Source organism: Lithobates pipiens, unplaced genomic scaffold (genome assembly GCF_037356315.1).
Source record: "Lithobates pipiens isolate NorthernLeopardFrog02 unplaced genomic scaffold, aLitPip1_a1.2 Scaffold_18, whole genome shotgun sequence".
NCBI lineage: Eukaryota > Metazoa > Chordata > Amphibia > Anura > Ranidae > Lithobates > Lithobates pipiens.
In genome coordinates, this window is record NW_027507758.1 from 375,252,446 (window position 1) to 375,267,762 (window position 15,317).

Sequence of the window (15,317 nt, forward strand, 5' to 3'; positions counted from 1 at the left end):
GATAAAAGCACCTTTACTGATATTCCCATTCGATTTTACTTTGCAAAAATTATTGTTGCTTTTTCCTTAGCAAGATTTGGTCAAAAAAAGGAAACCATCACACAGGATGGATACATGGATACTAGTGATCCCTCCACCATGCGGTGGCTTCCTTTTTCAGTATCTAGTCTGTAAGCAGAGATACACTATATTACCAAAGTATTGGGATGCCTGCCTTTACACGCACATGAACTTTAATGGCATCCCAATCTTAGTATGTAGGGTGCAATACTGAGTTGGCCCCCCCTTTGCAGCTATAACAGCTCTAACTCTTCTGGGAAGGCTGTTCACAGGGTTTAGGAGTGCATCTATGGAAATGCTTGACCATTCTTGCGGAAGCACATTTGTGAGGTTAGGCACTGATGTTGGATGAGAAGGCCCGACTCGCAGTCTCCACTCTAATTCATCCCAAAGGTTTTCTATTGGGTTGAGGCCAGTCAAGTTCCTCCACCCCAAACTCGCTCATCCATGTCTTTATGGGCCTTGCTTTGTGCACTGGTGAGCAGTCATGTTGGAACAGAAAGGGACCAGCCCCAAACTGTTCCCATAAAGTTGGGAGCATTACATTGTCCATAATGTCTTGGTATGCTGACTCCTTAAGAGTTCCACTGGAACTAAGGAGCCAAGCCCAACCCCTGAAAAACAACCCCACACCATATTCCCCCCTCCACCAAAGTCCTGACCTCAACATGATAGAACACCTTTGGGATGAATTGGAGAAGAGACTGTGAGCCATGCCTTCTTGCCCAACATCAGTGTCTGACCTCACAAATGTGCTTCTGGTCAAACATTCCCATAGACACACTCCTAAACCTTGTGGACAGCCTTACCAGAAGAGTTGAAGCTGTTATAGCTGCAAAGGGTGGGCCAACTCAATATTGAACCCTACAGACTAAGATTAGGATGCTATTAAAGTTCATGTGCATGTAGAGGCATGGTCCCAATACTTTTGGTAATATAGTGTAGCTTGTAGTGCCCCCTTGGCACCTGTGCTTCAAGTAGAGGAAGAGAACAGCATATATAGTGGATATTTTTTATGTTTAAGCATCTAAAGATTTGGTCAAGTTCACATGTGGACTGCTTTCCTGTATACTGTATGATAAGCAGTGAGGCTGTACCTGCACTGATTAATAGTTAATTTTATCCAGGGGATAGAAGAAACAGTTTGAGAGGAGAAACAGTTTTACTTGTCAAACCCTCTGCACCCTTGGCAAGTGGCGTTCCCCCACAATCCAGCGGTGAACTGTCCTTCAGCATCCTCACGTCCTGAGCAGGGCTATGGACCCTATTCTGGTCTTGTTGACATTGTGACCCTAGACCGTGGCGGTGCAAAAAGCTGCAGGGTCAGCCTAGCTGTGGGGAGGAGCGGAGGACCATTTAATTATATCTCCCTTTATTATTTCCCTGACATAAACAGCAATTAACCCCTGCAGTGCAGGCACATCGCCACTGCAAGGGATACTTTTTTTTAATTTCCCTGGAGTTGGGCTTTAGGTCTACACAAATTTTCATGCAGCAATTTCATGTAGCAATAATTAGGCTAACCATATCTACGGTATATACCACATAGGATATATTGTAATCATTTTATCAAGTTTACTCCCCTTTTTGAAAAAAAAAAGTGAGCAGATCAAAACCAAGAAAAAAAATCACAAAGAATGCAAAACATTCTCTAAAGCTTTAGTGACTCAATCCCTCAAACAGAGTGTCCAATACGTGTAGGTAGTAAACGCACTACAGAGATAACGGAATATTGCGATTAAAGTTAAAAGTGCATAATAGTACTGTAAACGCCTCTATAAAGTGTAAATTATTCCAATATGATTGTAAAAAAAACATGAAGCAATATCCATAAAGTGCTACGTGCTCAAAATCTAGAAAAAATAGTAAACGCACTCCAGAGGTGGCAAGAAAAATATAGATGAATAAAATTAAAATTGCATAATCGTGGTAAAAAACATATATGTATAAATCACAGTATAATTAAAGTGCAAGGAAAAGAAAGTAAAAAAACACTGCTGAAGCAGCTAAAACATGCATCAAAAGAATCGCTTAAAAAATAGAATATCCATGGTTATTCAGCTCTTTCCAATCGTAAATATAAATATATAAATGTCCAATACAAAAGTGGTGTGTAGAGACTGGCTCCTTTAAGTGCAAGTGCTTCTTTGTGTAAACTGTGCATTATTCAAAACAGGTGACAATTTCCCAGTGTTTTATCACTCTGTGAACACACACTTTTGGTAGGCAATGGCCCCTTACCTTACGGTAAGGAGGAAATCACATGTAAGCATATATCCCTGGATCTCCTTATAACTCTTCTCCCCAGATCCACAGAATGGCTTCTCCTTTAATTCTTTATCCCCCAGTGGGGACCCCAATAAATCAACAAAAAGGGAGTACCATAGTGTAGTAATTTTATAACAGATAAAGTGCTTTATTAAGTATTGCACAAGGTACTCACATAGATATCAGTTAAAACACCCTCTCACGCAGTCCCCGTCAACTCTTTTCTACCTTTATAACTCTACTTCGTCCTCCATTACCCCCACCCACTAACTTACTCACTGCCCAGGAGATTGCTGATCACTTCAAAAATAAGATTGAGACGATTCGTCTCGAGATCTCCGCTCTACAGATATCTCCCTCACCTTAGACTCCCTGTCCTCCTGCACAATCAATACTTTCCTCTTTTGACCCAGCTACTATAGAGGAAGTCACTAAACTTTTTTCTAATGCCCACTTAACCTCCTGCCCCCTGGACCCTGTTCCTTCTCAAATACTATGGTCACCATCTGACTCAATCCTACACTCCTTAACTCATATCTTCAACCTCTCTCTCTCTACTGGCATCTTCCCCAACCCTCTAAAACATGCACTAGTCACTCCCATACCAAAAAAGGCCTCAGACCCCACCAATCTTAACAATTTAAGACCCATCTCTTTACTCTCTTTTGCCTCCAAACTCCTTGAACGTTTAGTCTACAACCGACTGAGCAACCACCTCATTGAAAATAACTTTCTCGATCCTTTTCAGTCTGGATTTCGCCCACAGCACTCCACAGAAACTGCCCTTCTAAAAATCACTAACGACTTACTAACAGCCAAAACCAATGGTCATTATTCCATACTCTTACTCTTGGACCTTTCTGCTGCCTTTGATACAGTTGACCACACCCTCCTCCTCAAAAAACTCAATTTGCTTGGTCTCCATGGCTGCACTCTCCGTTGGTTTGAATCTTACCTATCTCATCGCACCTTCAGTGCCACTTACAACTCCACTTCCTCTTCTCCAACTCCCCTTTCCGTTGGGGTCCCCCAAGGTTCTGTCCTAGGACCTCTACTATTCTCGATCTACATGTCCTCCCTGGGCCAGCTGATAGCCTCCCATGGCTTTCACTACCATTTATATGCTGATGACACCCAAATCTATCTCTCTACCCCTCAGCTCACCCCATCAATCTCCTCACGCATCGCTGATCTACTAACAGACATATCAGCCTGGATGTCACACCACTTCCTCAAACTTAATCTATCTAAAACCGAGCTCTTAATATTTCTTCCCCCACCTACCCCTTCGCCTGACTTCTCTGTCAAGATCAATGGCACATCTATCAGTCCATCCCCACATGCCAGGGTGCTAGGGGTAACCTTAGACTCCGAACTGTCCTTTCAGGCCCACATACAAGCCCTGTCCAAATCATGCCGCCTTAGCCTCCGCAACATTTCCAGAATACGCCCCTATTTAACTAATGACACCACCAAGCTTCTAATTCACTCCATGGTCATCTCTCGCCTCGACTACTGCAACTCCCTCCTCGTTGGATTACCTTTACACAGACTATCCCCCCTCCAGTCCTTAATGAATGCCGCTGCCAGACTCATCCACCTTACCAGCCATTCAGTGTCCTCCACCCCTCTCTGCCAATCCCTGCACTGGCTTCCACTCACCCAACGAATAAAATTCAAAGTACTAACAATAATTTACAAAGCCATCCATAACTCTGCCCACAGCTACATCACTGACCTAGTCCCAAAATACCAATCAAACCTCCCTCTTCGGTCATCTCAAGACCTCCTGCTCTCTAGCTCCCTTGTCAACTCCTCCCATACTCGCCTCCAGGATTTCTCCAGAGCTTCTCCCATCCTTTGGAACTCCCTACCCCAATCTGTCCGACTGTCCCCTAATCTATCCATCTTTAGACGAACCCTGAAAACCCTTCTCTTCAAAGAAGCCTATCCTGCTTCTAACTAACACTGTTTTACTTCCTCCATCAGCTCATCCCCCACAGCTATTACCTTTTGTATCAATTGCCCCTTCCTTTTTAGATTGTAAGCTCTAACGAACAGGGCCCTCTGATTCCTCTTGTACCAAATTGTAATGTAAATGTAATGTCTGCCCTCATGTTGTAAAGCGCTGAGCAAACTGTTGACGCTATATAAAACCTGTATAATAATAATAATAATAATAATAATAAAAAAACAGCCTTTTTCCAAACGAGCAGCGAACTCGTATCTGTGCACATCAATGCTGAGCGTCTTTCCCGTCCCTACGTGTGACGTCACACCACGTGACTTCATCAGAGGATCCCCTGATGAAGTTCAGATTCAGCACCCAAACTTTAGCTACGTTCATCAAACCCTGCTTAAACCAAACCCAGGTATGTTTGGCTCATCCCCACTCACTAAAAGCTATAGAGTTTTTTTTTTTTATGGTAACATTCAAGCTTTTAGTTAATTTACTGTTGATTGACTCAATAATGGAAGTCTGTTTTAAGCATTTAGGGGTGGAAACCTGCCTCTCTGACTCAGTCAACCAGAGGAAGCTTTGTATTCATTGCTAGAATACATTGCTTTCTCTGATTGGTTGAGTGCTGATCAGATAGACTCTATTGTTCCGGGTATGAGGCAGGAGATCTCAGCTCAAACTCAGAACACTGTGTGGTATGCTGTATGCAGCCTCAGCTACATACAGTTTATACCACACCTTTGGGTGCCCCAACAAGAGTAGTGAATAGTGGGTGTGCCCAAATTGTGTTAAAAGTGGGAGGGACTTAAAGGGGGATAGTGAAATAACACCAAAGCATTATTGTACCCATAAAATATATTAAGATTAATAAAAACAAATGTCACTAAAATATGAACTTTGCCTACCGTAAAAGTGTACAGTGTCAGACAGTAGAGCAGTGAACAGTGTAAGGCAGTGGATGGTGTGTGGACCGTGTCAGTGGGGCAATAGAGCAGCGGATGGACTCAGTAAGGCAGTAGATGTTGTCAGTAAAGCAATGAACGGTGTCAGTAGAGCAGTGGATGATGTTAGTAGAGCAGTGGACATGTCAGTAGGGCAGAAGTTGGTGTCAGTAGGGCAGCGAATGGTGTCAGTCAGTATAGCAGTGGACTTTGTCAGCAGGGCAGAGGATGGTGCAGTAGGGCAGAGGACAGTGTCAGTAAAGCAGAGGTTGCTGTCAGTAGGGCAGTGGATGGTGTCAGTGTCAGTAGTTTTTTTATTTGCAAATTTTCATTTTTTTATTATTGTTTAGAATTTTATTTTTTAATTATTTTTTTACAAATTTTTAGGAGCCCCATTGGGGGGGCTTTGATGAAATATATTAGGGGTTTAAACAGGCATCAGGAAGAAGTGGAACCTGGACAGGAGAGATGGCATGAGGACATTTACTAGAATTAATTAGCTGAATTTTCCTCCTGCAGCCACTGAATGCCAGTAGGAGGAAGAGGAGGAGAAGCTGTCTTTCAGCTGCTTCTGAAGGAAAATACTGCTGATCAGTTCTAGTAAATAGTGTCCCTACCGCCCCTCCTGTCCCCATGTGACAGGGAGGCCACTTGGCAGTTTGAATAATATGTCTGGGTTTTAGCAGATTGAAACTCGGATGAGTGAATCAAAACCCAGGCTGTCCAGGTGAATCCTGGACAGGTGGCAACTCTACCACAGACACAGAGGGGTCTATTTATAAATGTCTTCACATATGAGTTACACAGCTTTCATTCAGGATTCACATACTATTCCAGTTGAATGCAAAAGAAAATGTGTGAATCCTGAGTGAAAACCCCATTGTTTGCATAAATTTGTCACCAGCATTCCTTCATCAAAGTGAATAGGTTTTAAAGTAATTTTTTTTAACAAACATGTTATACTTACCTGCTCTGTGTAATGGTTTTGCATAGAGCAGCCCAGATCCTCCTCTTCTTGGGTCCCTCTTCGGCACTCCTGGCCTCTCCCTCCTGTTGAGTGCCCCTGCAGCAAGTTGCTTGCTATGGGGGCACCCAAGCCGAGCCGCAACTCCGTGTGTCCATTTAGACAGACACGGTGCCATGGCCCAGCCCCACCCCCTCTCTCTCCTCATTGGCTCACCGATTTTGATTGACAGCAAGGGGAGCCATTGGTGCTTTGCTGCTGTCTCAGCCAATGAAGAGGGAGAGTTTCAAACAGCTGAGTCTCTCATGCAATATCTCTAGAGCGAGATGGGCTCAGGTTAGTATTAGGGGGGACTGAGGAGGGCTTCTACACACAGAAGGTTTTTTTTATCCTAATGCATAGAATGCATTAAGATAAAAAACCTTTTGCCTTTACAGCCACTTTAATGAAAAATGTGAAATATGTATCAAAGTGGCAGACAAACACAAGGTTTCTCAGAGGAGTCTCCCTTCAACAAGGCAGCAGTGACATGGCCGACTTGAATGTAGATTCATTAAAAGCTATTTGTATGTATTGCACATTTACAGTACACCTTAGGAGAATTGGAAATCCAACCATGCTGATGCTTTCGCACCCGATGTGCTGTATATCTGTTCAGTTGTATCTGCCAGTTTGCTCACTGTGTTCCAGCACCCTATAGCAGTCACGGTCTGAGGCTGTAAGTTACATCATTGAGATGCATAAGGCAATAAAAAATAAATTAACATTTACAAATGGCTATGTTTGGATGCAAAATTGGCAATCTTTCTTAATAACGTCCACTTCTCTGCAAATGACCATGACTATACCATTGATGACATGGTACTTAATACCATAATATTTGTACAATGGTACCAATACCATAATAGTAATAAAAAATCGCTATGTATGTAACACTATAAAGTGGTCTTCGGCGGTTTCTATTTCAGTGATGCGAACAGCAGAAAAACCATGCAGAATAGTTTAGTATACTATTAGAAAAGCTGGTAATTTACTATGTCATGCACAGGAAATTACTTCTTAATTATACCTTGCATCCTGCGTAGGTCAGTAATGATGTAAACAGTTTTCTGTGTTCGCTATAATAAATTAAGAATTGGGATATAAAGTAATTTGCTTACACTATAGATATTATCATTTTAAAAATAGGCATTTATAATGAATGGACATAGCTAAGATATGCAGAACAACTTTATACATTGAAATGCATTTATTTCAGATTGCATGTGCAGCTTAAACCGTGAGCTGGGTGGAGACTAATTTATTTATTCCTGTTTATCTCTCAGGCTTTGTAACTAAAGACTGCATAACCCGCAGCCCCACTGCACTTAACCACACTGCAACTGTACTTGAAATTCAGGAACCCTGCTAGGATAATCTGAGATTATTCATGGTGTCTAAACATTATCCACATTTGTGACAATATCCATTATATTTTTCGGTATCCATCTAGGTATTGAATATCACTCAGCTATGTGCTAGACAAATATAGTGATGCTTCAATGGAACGTTTAAAACAACAAAAACAGAGAATGTTCTTCATTTTCAGATAATATAGTCTGTAGCTTTATATATATATATATATATATATATATATATATATATATATATATATATATATATATGTTGACATTTCAGTTTTTCATTTGCATCAATTACAATTAATAGAGGATTAAGCGCTGCGCAAACTGTTGGAGCTAAATAAATCCTGCATTATAATAATAATAATAATAATAGAGGATAAAGAAAATATTTGCCCAATCCAGCCAAACTGGAGGACATTTGTATGTCTTAAGCCTTCCCTGACTGCGGCACAAATCTTCTGCCTGAGCCTTCTTGGGGGGGATTGTTGATCATCAAGAATTGATTTTTTTTTTTTTCATTATTTTTCCTCAAAAAAGAAAAAAACTGGAGATGGCTGTAGAGTGCACCTCTTCCCTCTCCATAGGCACAAACCTGCACGTGTGCCCAGTGCAAACTTGTATGTCCATACAATGTCTTTTCATTAACAAAAAATTGTTTCTCAGCCAGATAATGCACGAACCAGCTTCCCGAGGTCGTTAGCGCCTGTAGGAAGCTTAAAACTTTCATAATGAAACGGCAGCCTAAGCTGAGAGGTGCACTGCTCAATACATCACACACCACACAGGTCATGCAAACCATCATTAAGGTGCTATTGACCAGCCTCGCTGTCATCCTTTGCAGTTATTGATGAACCCCTGTGATTCTGATAATCGCTAACCTTGTTATTAGTTGGAGCTGACAAATTGCACTAGAGGGGGCACTTTGAACAGCACTCCCTCGTATTAAAGTCATTTGAGGATTAAACAGGAAGGAAGCCACACACCAAGTACCCTCGAGAATTTTTTTTTTTAACTAAGACTACATTTAATTTACTATGGATTCTTGGCTTGGACACCATCATTTTATCTATGTAATAAGTTATTAATAATAGAGGTGTCATAAGTACAAATCTGGAGCAAAAAACAAAAACCTTAATGCTTGTTTGAAAAGATAACAAGCAATGTGTAAAAGTGATGTAATCCAAAGAAATCAATCAGTGTCAATCTGTCACTATTCTGATTGCTCTCATCCTATAGACTGTAAAGTGATTAGGTGCCATCAGGCCCAGTACAAGAAGTGGGCAGGAGAGGCGGCTGTCCTGGGCACTCATGTATCATGTGAGGTGGGAGAGCGCCATGAGGAGATTGGGGGAAATGGATTTGTGTTGGAAGGGGGAATTTGGGGGGTGGCAGGGGGTAAGAATTGTTCTAGGAGAAGGGAAATTCAGGGGAGGGGGGTGCTAGGAGTGGTGATTTAGGGGGATCTGTGTTGGGAGGGGGGGTGGGGGAATAGGATTTGTGCTATGAGAGGGGATTGGATTTTTTGTGTTAGAAGAGGTGATATGGTGGCGGGTGGAATTGTGCTAGGAGGGGACTTTTTTTGGGGAGAAGGATTTGTGCTAGTAGGGATGATCGGAGGGAAATTGGGTGGGGGGGAGTTGTGCTAGGAGGGGGCACTGAGGGGGGAATGTGTGCTGGGAGAAGGGTATTTGGAGTGGGGTGAGGGGATGTGTACTAGCAGGGGGGATTTTTTTTTGGGAGGGGGCATTTGTGTTAAGGGGATGGGGGGGCAAAAATTTGTACTGGGAGGGGTGATTTCAGCAGGGTTGCGCATTTGTACTGGAAGAGAAGGGATTTATGCTTAGGGGGAAATCATGCAGATTAGCGATCAGTTTTGAGCACTTTTTTTTTTTTGCTGATGCATAATGCTCATGCATCTTTGGGAGGGGGCGCAATTTGGCATATTTGCCCTGAGCTCTAGATGACCTTGTCCCAGCACCGGGTGCCGTGCACAATGGTTTACCAAAGTTTGGCAGAACTAGCTTTGATAAGCCAAGATTTGCATTTATTTATAGGAATTACATTTGAAAGTAGGAAATGTTCCTTTCTTTTCCAGAAATACAGATATGAGTAGCAATGTGTGCGGAAATGGAACAGTTAAATTATTAAAAACTTTAAAAACTATTATAGGGATGACAACTGCACTATATGAAAGCAATACTACTCAACGGGATAGATACATGGAGCAGCCTGCTCGAAGATGTGAAGAGGACATAAAACATTGTAAAAAAAAAAAAAAAAACAAGAATATAGATGGACACGTTACGGATTAAATGATGGGTAGTTGATTGGTAGTTGTGGCCTATACTATGCAGTATCACATGATGTGCTGGGATGTATGCCATTTTTGTTATATGTTTGTGTATGCAAAATCCGAATGCAAGCATATCGGCAAATTAGCTCTGCAGCTGATATGTAAAAAGAGAGCGGCACATCTTTGCACGGTATGTACAGGCCAGAAATCAGCTTGCACACACCAGTGTACATGTATGATGAGGCAGAGCTTGCATCCAATAGTAAAAATAACCCCCCCCCCCCCATTGGCACTTACGCTGTTGCTGAGATTCTGAAGCGCAACGTTCATCCTGAAAATGATGGAGCAGCAGCAGCATCTACAGAGAATGAGCCATGCCCAGGAGCCAAGGGATACAGCACCCGCTGCCCATCCCTGGATCACCCTACAGATCCTAGCCAGCCTTGGCAAACTGCAGGGAGATAAGGCCTGAGAGAGGGGGAGGGAGAGGCAGGGCGAAGGAGGGAGGGAGTGAAGCTGGGGCTGCTAACTGGGAACGCTCTGGTTACCATGACAAAACCCTATTGTATCCTTCAACAGGAAGGACAGGAGAGCATCAGATGTTACAGGGAGGGAGGGAGAGCAAGAAAACACACTATGGCTAATTTGTAAAGAGGAAAAGAAAGTGCGGCTCTATGTACTAAAATGGTGGGTGGCAGATGACGAAAAAGACGCCAAGAAAAAAAAAAACATAAACAGATAAAAGGTAGAATGTGACAATGTAATAATCTCTCAAACAGTATGAATGGAGATACTCCGGACCTGTTTGTACGGTTATATCAGAATAAGGGTGATGCAGACATCTGCATCTAGGCTTATTTTAACCTTTTTTTACATGTTGTAGTATATAATGTAGGCTCACAAATCTCTTATGGGTATGATCGTGCCGCTAAAAAGAGGTCAGTTGATCATTTAATTAGAAACTGTCAGACCCTCAGGAGAATCCTTTATTACTTCCATGTGCAGTGAATGTTGGGAGAGCATAGCATTTATTATGGTAATTGGAAATTGGCATAAATGTTTCACTGGGGTTGATTTACTAAAGGCAAATAGAATGTGCACTTTGCAAGTGCAGTTGCACTAATTTTCCTTAGTAAATGTATTGTGGTAAAGCTTCACTTGGTGAACAATACCCAATCAGGTGCAAGGAAAATAATTAAAAAAGTATTGTTGCCTGCACATGATTGGTTGATGGAATTCAGTAGAGCTTTACCACCTTCACCATGCACTGGGGAAAATTAGTGCAACTGCACTTGCAAGGTACACAGTTTATATGCCTTTAATAAATCAACCCCATTGACTCCATATTTGAATATTTGTGTTCTGTTTGTATCATGCACAGCTGTCTCTTTCTAACTCTTGTGAGAGTTTGCCAGGAAATGGGGGGGGGGGGGGGGGGTGAGTCATAAGAGGGCCAATGAGCGCTGCAGAGCTGGAGGTGTGTCTGTGTAAATCCAGGAAGGGAACAGGCAGCAGCTTCAGCTGCCCAGAGTTAAAATGGATGCAGCCAGACTCAGTGGAGGAAGATTTCTGCAGCATTTTTGGCTAGTACAGAATGTTTTCATTACAAGTTAGGAGGGCAGAAAAAAATGTTTTCCTATCCATAGTTAAACAACAAGGGCAGAAGATTTAATAGATGAAAAGATGAAAAAATGACTAAAGCTCCACTTTAAGTATTTTTTTTTTTTTAGTTGTCCCTAAACAGAAGGGTGCACATTGGTTGACTTTTTGATTTTCTTATGCAATACAATGAGTAAAGAAAAAGAGCCCAATGCTGGATCAGTTACTGTATGCATGAATATAAAGGGTAACTCCACTTTCATTAGAAAAAAAATAGCAAAAAAAAATACAATTACTCCACGAATCATATTTGTGCTATTAAAAAATGACCTTTACTTTTTAACCACTTGCCTACAGGTACATGTAACTTTATTGCCATCACTCAGGGGCTAACAAAAACCTCCTTTTCAGACAGGATTTTGACAGCTCTGAACCCAGAAATGCTCAGAGTTGAGCACTCCAGGGTTCATTGATTCCAGAACAGTACAGGGAATGGACACTGCCTGATCTGCTCCCGCTCACCATCCTCACAGCATTTACCATGGTCCCGGGCTCTCCAGAGAAGTGGGAGGGCCCGGGGACCACAGAAGGGGAGGGGAATCAGTTGCAACTTTACATTCCCGTAAAAATGATTGGGTGGCTCTACAGACACTCAGAATGCTTTTACATAAAGACCAGCTGAACAAAGCCTTAACAAGCTCATACCAGCTGCTGGAGCCATGAGCTGATTTTAATCTCCAATTCCAATTTAAAATTTTTATGTTGTTAGATTTTTTTTTTTTATAAAAAAGCATATTAAAATGTGTAAATTCAAATAAATAAACCATATCTAGGCATCTCCACTTCAGATTTGTTTTTTGTTTTTATATATAAAATGAGGGTGCATAAAAATAAAATATTCTTTAATTTATGTTTTTTCATTATTATGCTTAGCAGGCTTGCCATGGCAGCAATGCTGGAAACCCGGATCACTGCATTCTATGTGATAGCGGTGGTCTAGACCTTAACCGGCACGCCCCCTGCACAATGTTCCAATCAACAACGTTGTTCAGGGAGTGTGTGCATAGTTGACTGGAGCACAACAGTTGTGAATGCATGGGGGGGTGTTGAACTTCTGAGATCCAGACCATATGTTAACATAGAAGGCATGCTATGCATTAGCTTGAAGCACATTTATTATTATTATTATTATTATTATACACGATTTATATAGCGCCAACAGTTCTGGTAAGGGAATAGTTACATTTTAGTGCACCCTTACTTCCGGAAAACATTTCAGGAGTAGGTATGCCTAAATATGGTTTCTTTATTTTATCTATTTTACTTTTGTTTTACTGTTTAATAAGTATCTAATGACATAGAAAAAGGCACCATAGAAGACCACCTTCCATAATAGAACAAAGAGTAATAATATGTAGTATCCTATAGCAACAAAACTGGACTTTGCCTGGATTCACATCTACAGTATTCATGTGTACTTTTATGCATTTTTGCATGCATTATCAAAAATCCTGTACTTTCATGCTCTACAATTGTCATCAATAGGCTCTATAACACGTGTCAATGCATAAAAACATGGAGAAACATTTCAACATATCATATAGATGTGATCTAGCAATATTTAATGTAGTGGCTAATCTGTGTATATACAGTATACTGATGTGCATTGAATGTGTGCATTAAAACACATACAGTAGGTATGAATGGGTCTTTTCATTTGCAATATGTTGATGTAATCATACTGCTAAAGCATTTTAATTGTCTATAGATCACTGCACATATTTGTCATTTACAATGCTATTCATTTAGTCCTAAGTAATACTCTTAATTCATGCCACTTGTCACTTCTATGTCATTTTTTAAATCAATTTTTGTATTTTTTTTTTTATCAATACAGTAGTAATAATAACTGTGTATGTAAAGAATGATTACTATAAACTCTCCAGTAATAGATCACACACAAACATCTTTGATATCATTTACACTTACTTTATCACCCCAGAAAGAAGCCTTATACAGTCATCCAAATCCGATGTAAGGCAGCAGTAACAGAGCCATTCAAGCATTATCGTTGCCTTTAGTTACTCTGCTTTTTTAAGGCCTCAATCACACAGCAGGAAGGGTGTTTTCCTTTGGCTGCACGTAATGACTGTTTAAACAAAAATAATGAACAATAGCCTATTAAATACTCTAAAACAGAGGAGAAATACTTTGGGGAAACGAGATAACATTAGCTGAGACGAACAGTAATCAGCATGCCATTCAATGTCTGATTTTCATGCTGCCCGCTGTTATGACCTGACCGCCCTTAGGGTAAAAAAGCTTTAGGCAGCCCATAGATGAGTAATTTGTTTTTTTTTTGTTCAACCAGCAGTTCAAATGGAAAAAAAAGACTCAATTCCCCCATCCACACACTCGATGTGGATGAAGGAAAACTCCTCACTAAGCTATTCTATTTTGACAGTGGGGAGACTTCCCCACTGTCAGAATACACTGATCAGAAATGAGGGCTATTGCCAGCGGTACTGATTAAGTGGGCAAAATCCTACAGAACGGTTGTACAGATGTCGATCAATATATCAACTTCTGTCCAACCTCCCTGTTCATACATGGATCAAAATTTGTCAGTTTCCTGCTGAGCTAGCTGAAATCCGACCACGTATGATTGCCTTTAGAGTGAAAATTTGAAAGCTCAGTTTTGCCTACCTAAATATATGTGCATAAATACTTACAAGCCCTGGCCCTGTCAGGTATGCTGTACAGGGCCCTTTGATTTCTAATAGCGGCCTTGACTTCAGTGGATGAAAAGATGTTGCAGGCGGGAGTAGATATTAGCATTGTCACTACTGATTCACAAACCTGTAGCTAGCTTGTCAGTAGGGATGTCCAACCTCCCTGCCCATACACAAATTTACATAGCATATACCATATGTGATCATATATGCATCTCCAAAATTTGAGGCCCCACAATCACAGGTAAATAAGTACATAAAGCCTGTGTTTTTTACAGTTTAGCAAAATGTTTTGGTCTCAACCTACAGCCATATGGTAACATTATATGTGTCCTGATGTGAATATAAAGGCAATATGAGCAGATACCACAAATATAGGTACCCCTCACTGTACATGGCCCCCCTGTACTTTTGTGTTGGCTATGCATCAATTTATTCTTCAAACATGTGGCCTTCCTAAACATAACTCGGGAAAGTCTGCCACAAATTGATCAACTAATAGTTCATCCTTTAACCACTTGCCGACCTGCCCACGATGATGTACGTAGACAGAATGGCACGGGCAGGCAAATGGGCGTACATGTACGTCCCTTTAAATTTGCCGCCCTGCCAGCGCTGGTCGGGACCCCCGTGAGTCCGGTCGCGGGACCCGCGGCATCCCCGCGATCGTCTCGAATGGAGAAGTGCCGTTGTAAACAACATTTCTCCATTCTGCCTAGCAACTAGTGACGCTGATCTCTGCTCCATGTGATTGGAGCAGAGATCAGTGTTCACTAAATGAAAGCTCAACCCCCCCACAGTTAGTAACACGCCACTAGGAACACTTAACCCCTACACTGCCACCCACTGGTTAACCCCTTCACTGCCAGTGTCATTTACACAGGAATCACTGCATTTATATAGCAGTGATTTCTGTATAAATGACAATGGTCCCAAAAATGTGTCAAAAATGTCCGATGGGTCCCCCACAATGTCACAGTCACTATAAAAATCGCTGATTGCCGCCATTACTAGTAAAAAAAATTATAATAATAAATTATTAATAAAAATGCTATAAAACTATCCCTATTTTGTAAACGCTATAACTTTTGCGCAAA

The 15,317-nt window shown here is 41.3% G+C and overlaps 1 protein-coding gene across 2 annotated transcripts in view; it reads right to left on the bottom strand.

Moving 5' to 3' along the window:
- The window catches only part of ECE2 (endothelin converting enzyme 2), a 139,952-nt gene extending 126,431 nt beyond the window's left edge, over nucleotides 1-13,521 (bottom strand). The window contains exon 1 of one of the 2 annotated variants that reach the window (XM_077487732.1): nucleotides 13,478-13,521. Coding sequence is in view for 1 of the 2 variants with exons in the window: in XM_077487731.1 (XP_077343857.1) it covers nucleotides 10,187-10,219 (33 nt within the window). In the remaining variant the exon portion in view is untranslated. Of the gene's footprint in view, nucleotides 1-10,186; nucleotides 10,389-13,477 lie in introns of those variants that run through there. The other variant, XM_077487731.1, reaches the window with a different exon arrangement.
- Nucleotides 13,522-15,317: the final 1,796 nt, after the last annotated feature.